This window comes from Diuraphis noxia, unplaced genomic scaffold (genome assembly GCF_037042655.1).
Source record: "Diuraphis noxia isolate RWA-SAM2 unplaced genomic scaffold, SU_Dnox_SAM2 contig0001, whole genome shotgun sequence".
NCBI classification, from domain to species: domain Eukaryota; kingdom Metazoa; phylum Arthropoda; class Insecta; order Hemiptera; family Aphididae; genus Diuraphis; species Diuraphis noxia.
The window spans coordinates 55,462,920-55,481,720 of record NW_028301711.1 but is presented as its reverse complement, the minus strand read 5'-3'; the positions used below and the strand labels follow the sequence as shown (position 1 = coordinate 55,481,720).

At 31.5% G+C, this 18,801-nt stretch overlaps 1 protein-coding gene and 1 pseudogene across 1 annotated transcript; one reads left to right on the top strand and one right to left on the bottom strand.

Annotated features, from left to right (window-relative positions):
* Window positions 1–18,801, bottom strand: part of LOC149060951 (uncharacterized) — a 289,350-nt pseudogene that overhangs the window by 154,715 nt on the left and 115,834 nt on the right.
* LOC149060960 (uncharacterized) lies at window positions 15,157–16,019 on the top strand. The gene has a single exon (XM_089217707.1). It carries the CDS (start codon window positions 15,186–15,188, stop codon window positions 15,753–15,755), a length of 570 nt encoding a protein of 189 aa, XP_089073833.1. The 5' UTR covers window positions 15,157–15,185; the 3' UTR covers window positions 15,756–16,019.

Below are 18,801 nucleotides of genomic sequence, written 5' to 3'. Positions count from 1 at the left end.
GCCGTTCCGGCCCATTTCGAGCACTGTTTGTGCTCCAATGTTGTAACATCAGGAGAAGTTGACAAAGTAAAAATATGAGATCGCAAAAAACAAGAATATGTATAAAGTACTTATAATTAATTATTAATTAAAAAAAATAATAACTATAATTAATAATTAATAATTAGTAGAGAGTTACTGTTTCAATAACTAATTTCTGATTTTTATGTAAAAAATATTAAATGTTATGCAATGCCTTACAACGTCTTGTTTTATGAAGACAATTAGTGATTAACATTTATTTTTATAATAGGTACTATATAAGGTAAATAAAAATGGATTCTCGTCAACGTTCTCGTAGTATGAAGTTTGTAAATGCAGCTCAATTAAACCAACCAATACTTATTATTAATCAAAGATACCAAACTCGGAAAAAAATTCCATCTACAGAATCTAATGATCAAACTATTTTTTAAAATAATCTCGTATTTGAAGAAATTATGACAAGAAGATAATGCGGGAGTTGATAAAACAATAATTGCTGAAGAACTTTCTTCTTCAAAAAGTAAAATAGATTTATCTTATGACTCTTCTGAAGAATGGTTACCACCAGTGTTATGTATTATAAATATAAATAATAACATAAACGTATTATATAGACATTTATTGTTAACAGTATAAATCGTAATGACGTACAATATATTTCTACTCGCTAATAACCGATGGACAGTCCCCAACGATCGTAATATGATACTTATGATTATTGTTAGTATAAACAGTATAGGTGTAATATCATATAATATAAATGCTGAATATGCAACATCTTTTTCCTTAAAAAAAAAAAAATATATATATATATATATATGTTACAGTAAATGATGTTAAACATCAAAATAACGTTATTTTCTAGTAAATAACAATAATTACCTAATTAGCTAGAGATTATCGTGGTTTATTATTTTTTTGGTTTGATTATCGATAATTTCCACACACGATGGAAAATGTTGTTATATAATGTTATCTTAATGGTATTAGTTACTAAGATAGCATTACAGCCGCAGTAGATAGAACTTCGGACTAAGATATGTAGTCTGTAACCTGTCAGTCGTACGGTACGCGTAGAATCGACATCGCCGTTATATTTATTATTATCTATTAACGTTAATTGCTAGTTAATAACGTAAATATAAATTTAACATCTTTTACTGTAACATATATAAGTAGTATTTTGTGTATTGCTTAATCGCTATGTTAGTGTGTTAGTAAGTTTAATTACATTAATTATAATCACTTGGAGGATATCGCTGAGGTGGTTTTCTAGATCTAATTGGTCTGGGTGTTTTATTTATTATTATAGTATCAGGATTTTGTTTTGCACCTACGGTTTCGATATTTTCAGTATTTTCATTTATTTGTCTAGTGGGTGTAAGTGAAATTGAATTATTCGCTGGTGTCAGCGATTTATCAATGAGTAATTGATCATTGTGTCTCTTCCAAATAGTTCCGTCATCGAGCTCTACATCGTGTGTATTACAACTAATGGATTTGATAATTTTACCCTTTTGCCATTTATTGTTATTATTCTTATAATCTCTAGCTAAAACATTATCACCTGTATTAAATGATACTATCCTATTACCACCATTGTTTATTTGTGATATTTGTCGTTCAATAACCACTTCACTTGTATTCGGCATTAACGCGTCAAATTGTAAACGTGTTGATCGACCTAACATTAGTTTAGCTGGCGTTTCTCGTGTTGTTGAATGAGGTGTATTACGATACATCAAAAGAAATTTATATAATTGGGATTGTGCAGTCGAGCATTTAAAAAAAAATTTTTTTATTGTTTTGACTGCTGATTCCGCACAGCCGTTTGATTCTGGGTGAAATGGAGCGCCTGTCATATGCCTTATACCTAGATTTTTGCAATATGCTTGAAATTCAAAACCAGTGAAACATTTTGCACCATCTGCTGTAATTGTTTTTGGAATTCCAAATCGTGCTATCGTTTCTGAAAATTTTTGAATAACAATTTCTGCTGTCATAGAATTTATTTGAAATACTTCTAACCATTTTGTGGTTGCGTCAACAATGACAAAAAAATATTTATTTTGAAATGGTCCAAGAAAATCGCAATGCACTCTAGTCCACGGTTTTTCTGGCCATTTCCAAGGTGATGTTACAGATTTTGGCGGATTTTGCCTGACATTAATACAATTGTCGCAGCTTTGTGTGATATTTTCGATTTCTTTGTCCATTCCTGGCCACCAAAAGTATGATCTCGCTAAACTTTTTCTTTTAGAAAAATCACTATTCCATTCTCCTGTTTTGACTGTGTTTAATACTTTGGCGAGAATTGTGTCTCTACTTGTTTCAATTTTTATTTTAGACCAGTCTAATGTGAAAGGTGATTGTTCGTGAATAAAATTAAGACTAATACATTCTTCATTATGATTTTCAATTTTTAATTTTGAACTTTTTATTCATGATAAAAAATCGGCTGTATTATCTTCGGATTTTACATATTTTATGTCGAAATCGAATGATGATAAAACATAGGCCCATCGTTGTAACCTATTAGCCGCGTAAATTGGGATACCTTTCTTATCACCGAAAATATATATGAACGGTTTATGGTCGGTTTCTAATAGAAAATGCCTATCATATAAATAGTCATAAAATTTCGTAACCCCGTAAATAATTGCTAAAGCTTCTTTTTAAATTTGTGGAAATTTACATTCTGACTCAGATAGAACTCTTGATGCATATGTTATAGGTTTTTCAGTACGATCTAGGTACACATGGGAAAGAACTGCGTCTAGTGCATAAGATGATGAGTCTACAACGAGTTTAATCGGAATATTATGATCATAATGTGCCAATACGGGTTTCGAAATTAAAATTTGTTTGACTTTATTGAATGCTTGGTCACATTTTGGTGTCCAATTCCATTCACTGCCGTTACGTAAAAGAGTGTACAATGGTTTTAAAATATTTGCAGCGTTTGGAATAAATTTTATATAATACGTAACTAAACCTAAAAATGATTTTAGCAATGTTTTATTTTCTGGGACAATGGCATCGTTTATAACATCTGTGTGTTTTGTTATTGTGTGTAAACCATTTTCATCTAACCTGTGACCCAAATATTCAATTGACTTTTGCATAAATTTGCATTTATTCAACTTTACTCTTAAACCTGCATTTGACAATACATTTAGTAATTTGTCTAAACGAGCATTGTGCTCTGTGATAGTGGAACCTGCAACAATAATGTCGTCTTGGAATATACCTATGCCCTCAAGACCTGCTGTTGAAGTTTCCATAGCTTTTTGAAACTCCCCTGCTGACGACTTTATTCCAAAAAGGTTACGTGTATAGCTAAAATAAACCTTTATGTGTGTTAATAGTGGTATATTTGCGATCAGATTCTTTAATAACCATTTGTTGGTATGTGTCTTTTAAATCTATTTTCGAAAAATATTTTGAACCACTAATATTTGCATATAAATGTTCTATTTTTGGAAGAGGGTATTCAGTCCCTTCTAATAACGGATTTATTGTTATTTTAAAATCACCGCAAATTCTAACCGTGCCGTCTGGTTTTAATATTGGTACTATTGGAGTTGCCCATTCGCTGTGGTCGACGGGAAATAAAATGTTGCTTTTGATTAAACGCTCAATTTCGGTTTCAACTTTTCCCTTTAATGCTAATGGAATAGACCTATGTTTGTAAAATTTAGGTACTGCCCCCGCTTTGATATTTAATGAAATTTCGTATTTGTTAAAAGTACCTATTTCATCTTTAAAAACATTGTTATATTTTTTTATAATACTATCGACACTTACGTCATTTTCAATACTAAACAAGGTAAAACATTTTATGTTTTTTATATCATTTCGACCTATTAATGGAGGACCACCATTGTCGATAACATAAACGCACATTGTAAATTTTTTATTTTGGTACACCGAATCGACAAATATTTTTCCTATCGGTTTAATGTCGTTGCCGACGTAATCAGATAGCGAAATGTCATTTTTTTTTAATTTGATATGACTAAACAGTTGATGATATAATCTTTTTGAAATTACGCTATGTTGTGAACCGGTATCAATTTCGAAGCTTACATTATTGTTTTGTACAATTAAATTAACTGTAAACGGTTTCACCGCTTTATTTTGAAAATTTTGATCAATTATGGAAAAAAAAGTATTCGAAAGATCATAATTAACTGTTTCGTCATCATCATTATTATCATACAAAAATTTATTTTGTGTTTTTATATTTTTCTTTTCTTTCTTACCCTTTTTACATACGGTGGACAAATGACCTTTTCCACCACAATTGTTGCACTCGAAGTCCTTGTATCTGCAGTCTTTTTGAAAATGATTGGAACGGCCACAAATCCCGCATTTGATTTTTGACTCCTTGTATGTGTTGAACCCCTGCTTGGCAGTATGTCCATTATTTTTTTGTTGGTACTTCAAGTCTGCGTATTCTTCTTTTTTCCAGCCACTCTTGTCATTTATTGCAGCTTCTTTGGCTGTCACGATTTCCATTAGATTTGAATATGTAACTCCAATTTTTGAGGCATCCTCTTCTAACAGACGATCTTGGATTGGTCCTGAACCCATTCCGACAACAAATATGTCTCTAATGACTGTTGTTAGTTCCGACGAAAACCCACATTTTGAAGCAAGATTTTTGACACGTGCACCCCATTGGCACACCAATTCATCTTGTCTTTGTTTAGCTTGATAAAATGTATACCTAGCCGCGAAGTACGATTTTATTGGTTTGAAATATTTGTTCAAACTTTTCATTAGAGTTTCATACTCAACATCGTTTGGCGTGCTAGGAACACATAAACTAAAAAGTACTTTGTGAATTTCCTTACTGACTGATGATAATAGAATGGCTCTTTTTTGAATATTATTTTCGATGGAATTTGCCAAAAAAAATTTGTCAATTTTGACTCAAAAATTGTGATATCCATACCTGTTTCAAAGTTTCCAGGTGACCCAATAACTTGATTGAAGTTCGTTATGGATTCTGTCTTAGGAGTTGCCATTTTGTATTAGTATGAATACAATACTTGAAACTTCTAATGCACTAGTGATTACGATTAAATAATTATTTTCTTCGTCGCCAATTTGTTATGTATTATAAATATAAATAATAACATAAACGTATTATATAGACATTTATTGTTAACAGTATAAATCGTAATGACGTACAATATATTTCTACTCGCTAATAACCGATGGACAGTCCCCACCGATCGTAGTATGATACTTATGATTATTGTTAGTATAAACAATATAGGTGTAATATCATATAATATAAATGCTGAATATGCAACAACCGGGTTTGAAAAAAAAATTAGATTGTCATTCTGAAATATCCAGCGTTGATATTAATAGTAATTATTTTAAATCTAATAACTGCTCTAAAGAATTGTTCCCTTCCCTTATTGACGTTGATAACATCGTTGAAAATGCCATTTAAAATGCTTACCAACGTAAGCCATTTGATTGTCCATTCTCAAGAAGCCTCCCAAATTTCCCAGTTCATAACTATAGATGAGAGTATTGAAGGAATTATAAATAAAAATACAGACGAGCACAACAGTAGTATAGATGAAACATTGGGAAAGGTAGTTTAAGGAAAAGTCAGAAATCTAACAAAAGAAATAATAATAAAAAAGAAAAATTATCGGGTTCCGGAAAAACACTTCAACCTAACCCTTGTTTGTCTGCTAAGTGTCAAAATAAATGTGTATACAAATTTTCTGAGGACGAGAGAAAAGAAATTTTTACAGCATTTTGGTAATTAAATAGTATTCAAAGACAGTGAGATTTTATAATAGCATGTGCTATCAGTGGCGGATCTAGGATTTTTTTATGGTGGGTGCTATACTGCTATTGTTAATAATAATAGTCCTAAATTACTTATCATGTACAATTTGGGGGACGGGATAAAAATTTGGTACTGAAGCATAATTATTAAGTAATATACAAATTATTAACAATCTAACATTTATTATTTTTTTTAAATTAGGTACATAACAATACAATACTGAATACAATGTAATAATATAATTTAAACGTTTTATAATTATTATATTGACCAGTCTTCTAATTGCATTCTTCTTTTCTTTCTTCTAGAAAATTGATCGACAACTAAGTCAATGTCTATATGTTTATCTTTATGAATATTTAATAGAGCTAAACCATTTAGTCTAGACTCAGTCATTGTAGAGCGCATATAATTTTTTAATCTCCATAAGGTAGAAAATGTCCTTTCAGCGGTTGCTGTGGATACTGGAAGCGTAGCAAATAATTTTAATAGGATTTTGATGTTTGGAAAATATTCTTCACAGTACGGGAATGATGTAACAGCAGTATGAGGGATGTTTGTTTCTATGTTATTCCATTTAGTTTTCCAAAGATTTATTTCTGCTTTTAATACTAAATCTGAACTTGAAAGTAAATCTTGGTAATACAGCATTGCAGCATTTACTATAGCTTCGATACTATATGAATCTTTATGAATTGGAATAAGACCTTCAAGTGGAATAGTTTTAACAAATTTATCACTGAATCTAGATTTTAATTCTTGAATAATATGGTATAAAAATGGTATAAAAATTGTTATTTTAAACCATTCCATAGGATTTTGGTTTATAGTGGCATTAATGTTATTCCTATTTGTTTGATGACCACTAAGTTGAGGAACTTTTAATTCTTCATCAAATATTTTTAATTTTTGAGCTGCATTTTCAAATAAGGTAATGAATGTTGTATCAGGATTTATACGTATGTCTTCAAACACATTAAGTACATTTTTGACATTTTCCACTGCACTTGATAGATCCTGTTTAGAACTTTGTAATTGTATACTTAAAGACTTCGTGTATACAAACAAATTAGCCACGGTTTCTAATGCTACTACAAATTCACTTTTTTTAACACTTGAATTAAAACTTGAAGCTTTAACAGATGCTTCTCGGTTTGTATCTTTCTCCAGTTCTTCCAATGAAATTAAAATAAATTTATAAAGTTCATTGAATGTAATGATGGAATCATGGCGATCTACCCAACGTGTTGCACATATGCACAACATGCACTATGTACTTACTTTATTTGAAATTGTAGAGCAACTATTATTATCCGATTCAACACATTAATTATTTTTAGGTTTTTTACAAAAATACGATAGTATACTCATACTGCCATTTATCTTCGAGCCTTTCTTTTCTTCACTTTCATTCATGATATATTATGATGGTTTTTATTTTATTTCGTTAAATGCTGTCGAGACGACGGGAAAAGTGAGAGCATGAAGTATTGAAGTCGGCGGCGACTCGTGCGGGTACGCGACGGCCAACCGCCGACGGCTCCGGTCGATAAGGGCGAGTTATTAATAGTTATTATAGACAACGACACATTAACAGTTGACATAATGTATTGAAAACCAAGCAGTTGACTTATCAGTTAACCTGTTCTAATTTATAGAAAACCAGTGTACCTCAAAATTGTGCATGGTCGTCGACCGGTGTTTGCTACAACTCCACGGCAAGCTGGCCGTTAACCTAACATAACCTACGGCTAGTGTTTGGTCGCGATAGCCTATTCACTTGAATACGGTTATATTTCGACCGGGGTTTTTTATAATAAGGACTAGAGTACTATAAAATATGATTAAACAGCAAAATAGTTTTGTTTTAAGTGGACTGAATAAATTATAATGTATTTTACATAACAATATATCACCAATAGGTACATGAGAACGGCTTAATGCTATGTTAGTTCAACTTAGTTTAATAGAAATAATAATAACAATTACGAAGGCGATTGATAATGAAAAAAATACAAACAATCAATACACACGGCGTTGATAACAATCGTCGTGTTAACAAAATCAAACAATGTTAATATGGGTATGATACGTTCTGACCTGGTCGTCGACGGCGGCTACTGCAACTGTTCCGGACCGAAGTATTTGTCCCAAAGACGACTTGTTCACCACTGTCACATCCGCCAACAACAAGAACACCGGTGGTGGTCATACAATTATAAGCATAGTAAAATATGAAGACCAACACGCTCTCACTGCCAAACGTGTAAAATAATTAACAACGTAAAATGACAGGAGGGAACGGCGTGTGAAAAGGAGCGACTTAAAGAACGGTCCACGTTCGTGGTTCCGCACGGGCATACGCACAAACAGTGTTATATAGGCACGTTTAACGATAATTAAAAATACGCGGAATCAGCAACAAGACGCACACACGTATAATTGTGTAGCCCGCAATGGCGATTAAGTCCGACATAAAATTAAAAAACAACAACGACGAACACGAAAAATAAAAACGTGGCTACGTGGACATCATAATCATACACACGTGCGCGACGCAGACAGTGGACGTAGTGATAAGTACGACGCATGCGCCGCCTCCGCCGTAGAAGCTGTAGTCTGATAGACTTGGCTCGCCCTGGTGATATCTGGCTCGAACAGCTAGCCCATACCAAAACTTCGCACACTCGTCGAATTATTAGTAATTTTTAATAAAAATACGCGGAACGGTGGGTGCTTCAGCTCCCAAACACCCCCCCCCCCCCTAAATCCACCACTGTGTGCTATTGAAATACCTGTAAAAGGAGTAAGAGCAAAACATGGACTTAGCCGACGTAATATTACCTATGACTATTTTTGATTTTATAATTCTGAATCGAAAAAAGTGTGCTGGCAGTTTTTATTGAAAACATAAAATGTATCCCAAAAATTTGTGAGATATACGTTACAGAATAAAACAAATACTGACATTTCTTCTAACGATAGATATGGTAAGGGCCGTCCACCAAATGAAGTGGCAATTGAAAATATGAAAAATCTAGATTATTTTATTCAAAAACTACCTGCAGTACCATCGCACTATTGTCGGCATCAAGTATTAAAAAATACTTACCAGCAGAATTTGGTAATATATCAAGATTATACTTGGTATACATGGATTTTTGTAAGAAAAATAACCATGCAGTTATGTCGAAAAGTACTTTCAAGACAGTATTTACAAAAAAATACAATATTGGGTTTCATCTTCTTAAAAAAGATAAATGTAATCTTTGTTCAAAATTTGATAGTATAAAATTATCTAGAGACTTGAACGAAGAACAAAAAATTAAAGAAGATAAACATCTAGAGGAAAAAGAAGAGTGACGGCAAATGTTTTTATTTGATCAACAATTATCTAAAGCAGGTGGAGATTTTGTATGCTCAAGTTTTGACCTTCAGAAAGTCTTAAATACGCCCATGGGTCCACACATGAATTTATATTACAGCTGTAAATATAGTTATTACAATTGCTGTATATACGAGTCTGGTACATGCAATGCGTATGCTTATTTGTTGGGTGAGATTGACGGTTTATGTGGTTGCAATGAAATTGTGTCGTGTATTTATCAATATTTATGAGATTGCAATAACAATTTGAAGTTGAAGTCAATTTCCCTGTATTGTGATTCGTGTGCAGGCCAAAATAAATATTGAGCTATGTTATTTATGATCATGAGTTGTTTAAAAAAACAATGGGCCGATTTAACCTAGATAAAAATCGTTTTTTTACTCCCGGGACATAGTTGTATGCCAGTCGATTCGATTCATGCGACGATCGAACGTTGTATTAATGATAAAACAATTTGGGCACCTAGTGAATGGCCTCCACTTATAAGGAACTCGAGGGTTTATCCAAAGTCAATAGAGGTGAAAGAGCAACAATTTCAAAACTTCCTAAATTGGAAAAAAATGCTGATGAAGTGTTGCCAAAAGTCCTAAAAGATACGGAAAAAAATATTGTAAAAACATCCAAAATTAAATATATTAATTTTTACAGAAATCCATTACAAAACGATGACTTGATACTTGAAGCATTTGATTCATACAATGCTGATGCAAAGGGATTTATAATAAATATACCAAAACCAACTTCGGAAGCATTGTACTTACCAGAACAAGCATTGTGACGAACACAATGTATCGCATTGACGTTCGTTCATAAGTTCACGGCGCGGCGCCGTAGCGGTGCTACTCGGATCAAACTAAGAAATCTATCAAATTATCATCCATAGAGTGCGCACTACGTCGACGGGGCTTGATCAGGCGATCAATGCCATCGGATTAATCATCATCAGTCGTCAATATCCAACAACTTACCGTCCATATTGTGTCAAACCGACTAGATAAACAGTTAGGACTCATATTAAATACACTAAATCCATAGCAGACATAAAAAGATCCAGCGCGACGGTAGTGGCGCGAAGCTAAGTAAAAAAAAAGCGAAGCGGTCACTGCCGTAGTATATTACACGAGCCAGAGTTTGCCCATTGAATGTGTGTAAATTTGCCCCTTTTCTTTAGCCAGGGCTACAGACCTAATGAATGAACGGATTGGTCTGTTTGTGGTATCAATAGATCGGGCATGATTTGTCATTTTCGAAAAAATTGGTTGAATAATAACGAATATATTAGCAAAAAAAATCAAGTATTTTTGAAGCAAAAAGATATTGTGCTTGACCGTTTTTAGTTATTACGTTTCACGCAGCAGCGCACGAGACCGTATTACCCCCTCTATTCCGTATACATTTTCGTCGCGGTCGTACACTGGGCAGCGGTTGCGACTTGCGGACTTGCAATTCCCGCCGTTGCCCGCGTCTTTGCTTATCGTATTCGTAATTTCTGTTATCGACATTCATCATGAAAAAATAAAAAATTTTAATTAAAATTATTTTGTCATGACATTCATATTTTTGGCGACGTTCGATGTAGATGCGTATAGCCGCCGCCGCGCCGGTAGAAAAACTACGTTTTATTTGTCATCTCATTTTATTTGTTGTAGTTGTAGTAGGCCATACTACCAGCTATACTACTATATTATTTATTTATATTATAATTTGTGATTTTTTATTTCTAAAATGGTTTCTAAAACATATAAACAGAAGTTACGAAAAAGGAGAAATTATTGAGAAAAAAAAAACGACAAATACAATGTGTATGGATGAATGTTTAATAAAGATAATAGATAAATGGCTACGATGTAATTACACTGCAATACATTTTGAACGATAGCCTCGAGGGGGTAAAAATGTACATATTATAATAATGGAAAAAAAAATTGAATATGATTTTTAAAAAAAATTAGTGTATTAAATAAACAAACATAATAATAAAATTAATTAATAAGAACATAAAAAATTACATATTACATGCCAGTACTTAAAAATATGTTATAAAAAAACTACTGATATCCCAACAAAAACACTTCGTCGACTCCGTGTAAAAAATTGCTAAGTAAAAAAAAACTAGTCATCTATAAGACTTAAACATTATAAAGCTGTGATATCAAGAATAAATGTTAAGTAAATTAAATTTTAAATTAATTGATTCTATCTCAATCATTTATTTACTTGGCTAGAATTTATATATTTCGACGAATAAACATGTCTATTCATAACTGGACTATTTAAAAAATTTCCATGACAAATGATACTAAATTTGTTTTATAAAAAAGTCTTAGTTATTAATTTATAAAGAAAATAAATTCTAGCCAAGTAAATAAATGATTGAGATAGAATCAATTAATTTAAAATTTAATTTACTTAGCATTTATTCTTGATATCACAGCTTTATAATGTTTAAGTCTTATAGATGACTAGTTTTTTTTTACTTAGCAATTTTTTACACGGAGTCAACGAAGTGTTTTTGTTGGGATAGTAATAATCTGGCACCGGCAAACACCCGCCACTGCACCAGTAGTATCGTCGAATAATATGATATAAGACCGCTGGTCGACGACCAAAGCAACAGTACCATCACAGTGATAATTAGTGACTAGCAGCTTACATAGTTAGCAGGTTTGACACTCTCGGCTATTAGTTAGAGGTCCGACCATGTTCGGCTGTAAGTTGTGCCAGTTGTGCGTGTCTCGCCGCGCGTTGCCAGGACCAGTGGAAATACGTGAAGCCGTTACATTGCGGTATAAATTAGAATTTGTGAGTACTCTACACATAATAATATTGTGAATGTAACACAAAAATATTATATTATTAATTTATGTTCTTTTATACGCGGCCGATTGGTACTTAATATTATATTCTAATATACATGATTATTATATTAGTTAATTTATGTTCTTTTACACGTGGCCGATTGGTACTTGATATTATATTCTAATATACATGATTATATTTTTTTACCTGCTGCAGGTTATTATTTAATATTGTATACTAATATGCACGATGAATTATTAGTAATATGGTGCTGATAATTATTTATTATTATATTCTAGTAAACACGGAAAATAATGATGTTAGTGATTTATATTATGATGTATCAATTAAATAAAGTATTATGATTACCATCATGGTATGTACATTTTTGTAATCTTGGTAGTTAATAAATAACAACAAATCTACCCGTTACAGCATATACTTCAAATCTTTCGATTTCTAAAGAAAAAATCTAAAGATTTATTAAAACTGTGTACAGATGGAATTATACCAGGTAAATTTCATCAAGAATATATTAATATGTCTTCAAATGAATTAGTAAGAGACTGTATTTAAGAAACTGATGAGGATGATGAAGTACCGTCAGATGAAGATGTCCATAAGAAAATAAATAAAACAAAAGTTGTGAAAAAATTAAAGGGGAAAACTAAAAAATAAGGTTGCTAAACACTGTATAAGATGTACCTATGTTTTTCAAATATATAGGTTGATGCATTAACGCCTATTAAAATAGCTACTCTTATTGGTCTTCAAAAAAAAGACATAAACCCAGATGTTGCTGTTTACCAAAACATTATTTATTCTTAACAAAAGCTTAAAAAAGTTTATATGTTCTTATGTCTTATATATTTGTTAATATCTTTAAAAATTATATTATAAAAGAAAAACATTATATTATTGTGTGTACACATGAGTCCTAAAAACAGTGTACACATTACACATTCACTATTAAGAATGCTGTTTTCTGCTGAATAATAAAATTGGTCTCTATTTAGTATTTGGTAATAATTGAAACTTTTTTTTTTAGCAATCTTCCTTGATCCACGTTATCAATGTATGTTAAATGAAACTGACAAAATTACTAGGATTAATCATTTAATTAAAACATGGTCATTTATGATTCAGATACAGGATAATGTCTGTCAAACTGATGTCGATAACTCAGCTATAGGTTAACACTGGTTAATAAAAACAATTATTTTAACTTATAATGGTAAACTGATAAATAATAGTATATTTTTTTTCAGCCAGTGTTAATGTTGATACTTCTGATAATACTACAGAAACTACTGATGGATTTGAATTGTTCTTGTCATCACAATCATCTGTTTCAAGTAGGTAATCGTAGTGACACAAATTTCATAAATTATATATCTGTTAGCTTACATAATTTTAAAGATGTTGAGCGTCTACATTATAAAACAAACATACTTGCATTCTGGGAATCCCAAAAACACGATAAGTCTGATCTTTATAAGCTAGCAAATATTGTTCTTGCTGTACTCGCTACTCAGGTATATACTTTAATGATAATACCTACTTTGTTTTTCCATGTAAACTTTTTTATTTTTATTTTTTCAGGTTAGTGTCGAGCGAAGTTTCAGTGGAATAAAGTTTATATTATCAATCTATGTACATCCTTATCAGCTAACTTATAATTCACTAATATCATTGATATCGAAATAATGTTATTTAAATTTTAAAATTAAACTAATATCGAAATAATGTTATTTAAATTTTAAAATTAAACTAATATCGAAATAAAAGAAAATTATATTTATAATCGAAATCATAATATAATTAAATCGATATTCTGCATCAATAAAAAAATAATAAAATCAATATATTATTTTTAAATTGAAATCAGAAAATATTAATATCGATAAGCAAAATTATAATTAAAATCGAAAATTTTTATTTCGATTTCAAGCCCTGGAATGTTTTCAAACCGATGTTCAAGCAGATAGAACTGATGATGCATTAACTTCTGTTGTGTCTGACCTCGGAGGAAATACTGGAGATACAGTAGAATCAGATTTAGGATTATTAGACAACTATGATATACAAGTAATATTTTACTAACCAGCATATTATAGATTATTTTAATGAGCAAGTGTTTAATATAATATGCACTTAAATTTCAGTCGTTGGTGGAAGTTCATGAAATGTCTGAAATCGAAAAAGAGTGAATTGAATGTATTACAAGATTGGAAGTTAGAAAATTTATAAGTAAGTATCCATACTTGGATAAATTTCGGTTTTATAACCTGGTATCGAAACAAACTTGTTTTTTTATTTTTTTAAAACCTTCTGATCTCCCAGAATCGTTGGTTGTTAGTGTTGAGACGGTTTTTCCTCCACTAACACCACATTGGTGACCTCTTGTTCCGAACGCAAGTTTTTTTCCGTTTCAGCTCGCCGTTGAACGCAGTGTAAGTCCGCGCGTTCGCAGGTCCGTCGCCGGTATTTCGTTTCGACCACGTGCGTCGTCGTTCTGTTAAGCTGCGTCCACACCTAAAAAACAATTAGAAAAACGTTTGTCGAACGTTCGCCGAACACCAAAAATATCTAGCAAACGTTTGTCGAACGTTTGACGAATGTGTTTCAAACGTTTGTTTGATGTAGACGTGTTTTCAAACAAATTTGTTTGTCAATAATCCAAACAAAAATGTTCGCTCACTAAGCGAACATTTTGAATGTATGTTTGTAAATTATATAAATAATATAATATTAATTTAAATAATAATAATAATTTATTTAATTTAATTATTTAATTAAATGTTTATTAATGTAATTTAATAATTTTAAATTCTGAACGGATACAAACGTGAGGCGATGTGTCAATACGTGACAGACTATTTAAACAATATACTATTTTTAAATTATTATTTTGTGATATTCCAGACTATAACGAGATAATGCGGTAATATCGCGCGTTTATATATAAATATTCTGTTATATACATATATGTAGTATTGTTTATTATACTAATATTAATTTTAATTAATTTAATTATCAAGAAAACCAGTATTCAGTTTGCACGTGACCCAGTACACCACACATGGATAGTGGTGTCTTTTATTCTTTCTATTTTTTTATTCAGTGTTAATATACCGACTTCCGAGTCACAAAATGAGTGAAAAGTGGTCCAAAGAGAAAATAATCGAATTAATTCAATTATATGAGAATGCCAGTTGCTTATGGAACACAAAATCTCCCGATTATAAAAATAAGATAAGACGTACTGATGCATTTATTGATATTGCTAACAAACTTAACGCTGAGGAACAAGAGGTAAGAAAAAAAATTGAATCTCTTCTAACTCAGTATCGCAGAGAAAAAAAGGCTTTGATTTTAAAACCTGGTATGTCTAGCGATGATATAAAAACACCTTGGTATGCATATAAATATTTCTACTTTTTATCTAATAAAAATACACCAAGAATTACGCGATCTAATACCAGTGAAGATGATGAAAGTAATTTATTGGATTCTGGTTTAATTGAATCAGAATCGGGCAATGAGGATACTGTCAGTGAACTTAATTCTGTTGAGATTGAAAATCATTCTGAAAATGTTGAACAAAGTGTAGCAAATTTAGATAAAAAAAAAAGAATCTTTTTTTATCGCCAAAACGCCCAAAAATGCCAAAAAGAAATAATGAAGACGATGATCAAACGAAAAAAGCATATGCAATTATGAAATATTGTTAATCAAAAATACAAGAGAACCAACAAAGGGATGAGTTTAAAGTATATGGGGAATTAGTTGAATTTAGATTAAGGAAAATTAAAAACACAATGTCTGTGTGTTTATTTAAAAATCAGATAGACAACCTATTATTTAAAACCGAAATGGACCAATATACACACGATGCTTCGGTACCTCAGCCATTAGAACAGAATTTACCATCACCACAACCACCTTCTACTCCTTCTACTTCTACAAAACAGGCGAGAGAATCTCCACAATTACAAAACTTCAATATGCAAGATTATGTACAATTTTATTAAAGTATGTTATATTTAATAGTTGTATATATTTAATATTTTTAATAAGTAATATTCATTTGTTATTCATTTTTCTACTTTATATATTATTATATTTGTATAGAATGATGTAAGTTATAATTTTTTTTAACATATATAAATTCACGTGCAAGTTGCCGACTTATTCAACTTTTATTTATTTATTTAATATGAAAAGGAAAATCAATTTAATAAAGTGATACTTGAACAATTACAAACAATATGTTATTTACTAAAACTACATAATATATACATATAATTTTTATAATTAAACGTATTCATCTTGCCAAGGAATACTTCCATGTTCACTTGTAAAATATGTCGTAAGTTCGTCTCTTATAGCTTTTGGGTTTCCTCCTGACTTGCGTCCAATACGTGAAAGAGGTAAACATGATGTATTTTCTGAATGTGTTCTCCATGTCCCTGGTATAATTTCTCCTGATTCATTTTCGACATCAAGACTTCCTTGTGGAGTTTAAGAGTTTTTAGAGGTTTTACTAGCCCGAAGAAAATTGTGTAAGTAAACACATGCAAGGGTAACTGACGTTGCATTATCTGGACTTAGTAACATGGGTTTTCTAAGTACTCTAAATATAGAACTCATAATGCCAAAATCATTTTCGGATACTCTACGCTCTACGTGCTCTACTTAATCGATAATTAAAAATTCTTTCTTTACTTCCTTTCATTTGGTGTCCTGGATACAGTGGCGTATTTTGGGTGATTTCTCGGGGGGTGTCAACATTTATTGAACCCCATAAACAAAATTTTTAGTATTATTTACTAATGTAAAAAGACATTGAATTAATTTTTTAACAAATTAATATGTTAGGAATTGACAAGAAGTTTTAAATTTGATAAAAATAGTAGGTATACTATAAAATAAGTGACAACACCGGGGACAACACTAATGTCCAATATATTAGGACTTTTTTAAATGTCGGGGGGTGTCAAGATATGGAGGACACCCCCCCCCTCCCAAAAAGAAAAAAAAAAAAAATACGCCACTGCCTGGATATGGTTTTAGTATATTCTCACTGAGTGCAAATGCATAATCAGCCACTATAATGTATGGTATAGAAATATCCCTACTAGGTAAACATTTAGGCTGAGGTAGATTTAGAGATTTGTTTACCAAACTTTTCCATAAGTCAGTGTTTTTGAACACACCACCACCGGAAATACGTCCCCGACAGCCAACATTTACGTATGTGAACGAGTAGTTCGCGTCAACAAGTGACATTAATACTATACTGAAATGGCCTTTATAATTAAAAAACTCAGTTCCGGTCTTAAACGGAGCTTGCAATAGAATATGTTTTCCGTCAAGGGCGCCTATGCAGTGAGGAAAGTTCCATTTATCTTCGAAATCAAAAGCAACTTTCAGCCAACTGTTTGTATCTGATGGTGTCTAAAAAAAAAACAAGTAGAATAAAATTTAGTATATTATATTATACAGTCAGCTGAGATATTCAGTGGTACCTCTTAACGTGAACACGCTGTAGGCATATATAATATATTATATATATTGTTACGTACCCTATCAATATTCAAAACATAGTGTAAGTTTCTACTATGAGTAGTGATATAACTAAGTAGGCAATTGATATAAAATAACATGCTGAGGTCATCGTAAAAAAGGCATAGATAATTAAACTACAAAAGCATTGTCACACGTCTCTTCTCGGAAAGTCACTGTTACTAAGAAAGGATGTGAATCGACTAGAATAACCAATTACACCAGGAGACTCAAATTTTGCCTTGTGCCAGATTTCACCACCACGTACGATCACCTACTCCTACGGATACGAGCATATATAAGAGAGACCACGACAAGAGCTCGTCAGACGGTTTTTAAAATGTGAGCCAGACGGGTTTTTCTAAAATGTGAGCCAAACGGTTCTTAAATTTGAATCAGACGGTTAGGGACATTTAAGACACTTAGAGGCAGGTCGTAAAACCACTCATTGTCATTTAAAACAATATTTCAGAGTAAGGTCGTAACACCGCTCACCAACACCTTTATAGCATATAAACTGTATTTTTGTATCAATTGTTAATAACTTGTGAAAATAAAGACATTATTACATTGTAAACATCAGTATTTCATCTCTACGTTGATGTATGAATCGACGTTCGGTCGGGACGTAACAATATAGTAAAAAAGTGTATTTTATTACCATTATAGAAGCATGAATGCGAGTTATTAATGCTTCGCATACTTCAGGTACAATCTGTGATATTGACTGCTTTGATATTTTGAACGTATACATTAGAGAATGATATGAATCACCACTTGATAAAAATCGTAAAGTTATTGCTAAACGCACTGCCACAGAAATATTTTCACGAAAATTAGTGTTTTCTATTGTGACTTTTGGGCCAATTAAATTAATTAAAAATTCGAAATCAATACTTGACATTCTGGTAAAATTACTAAATAAATACTTATAATTACTAATAAATACACTTTCATGTAAATCTAAAATGAAATTCTCACCACTGTAATTCTTTCTTCTCTGAAAACGTTGTCTTTCCCACCACCTTCTTTTTTTATTATTTTTTTTTTTTTTGATATTTTATTACGCATAATAACAAACGCAGCAGCGCCAATGCAGCATGCGACTTGTTGTATATCTGACATTGTCGCGACTGTTGGCAAACATATAGCGAACATCAAATTATAAACAAACATTTGTTGCCATTAATAAAATGTTTGA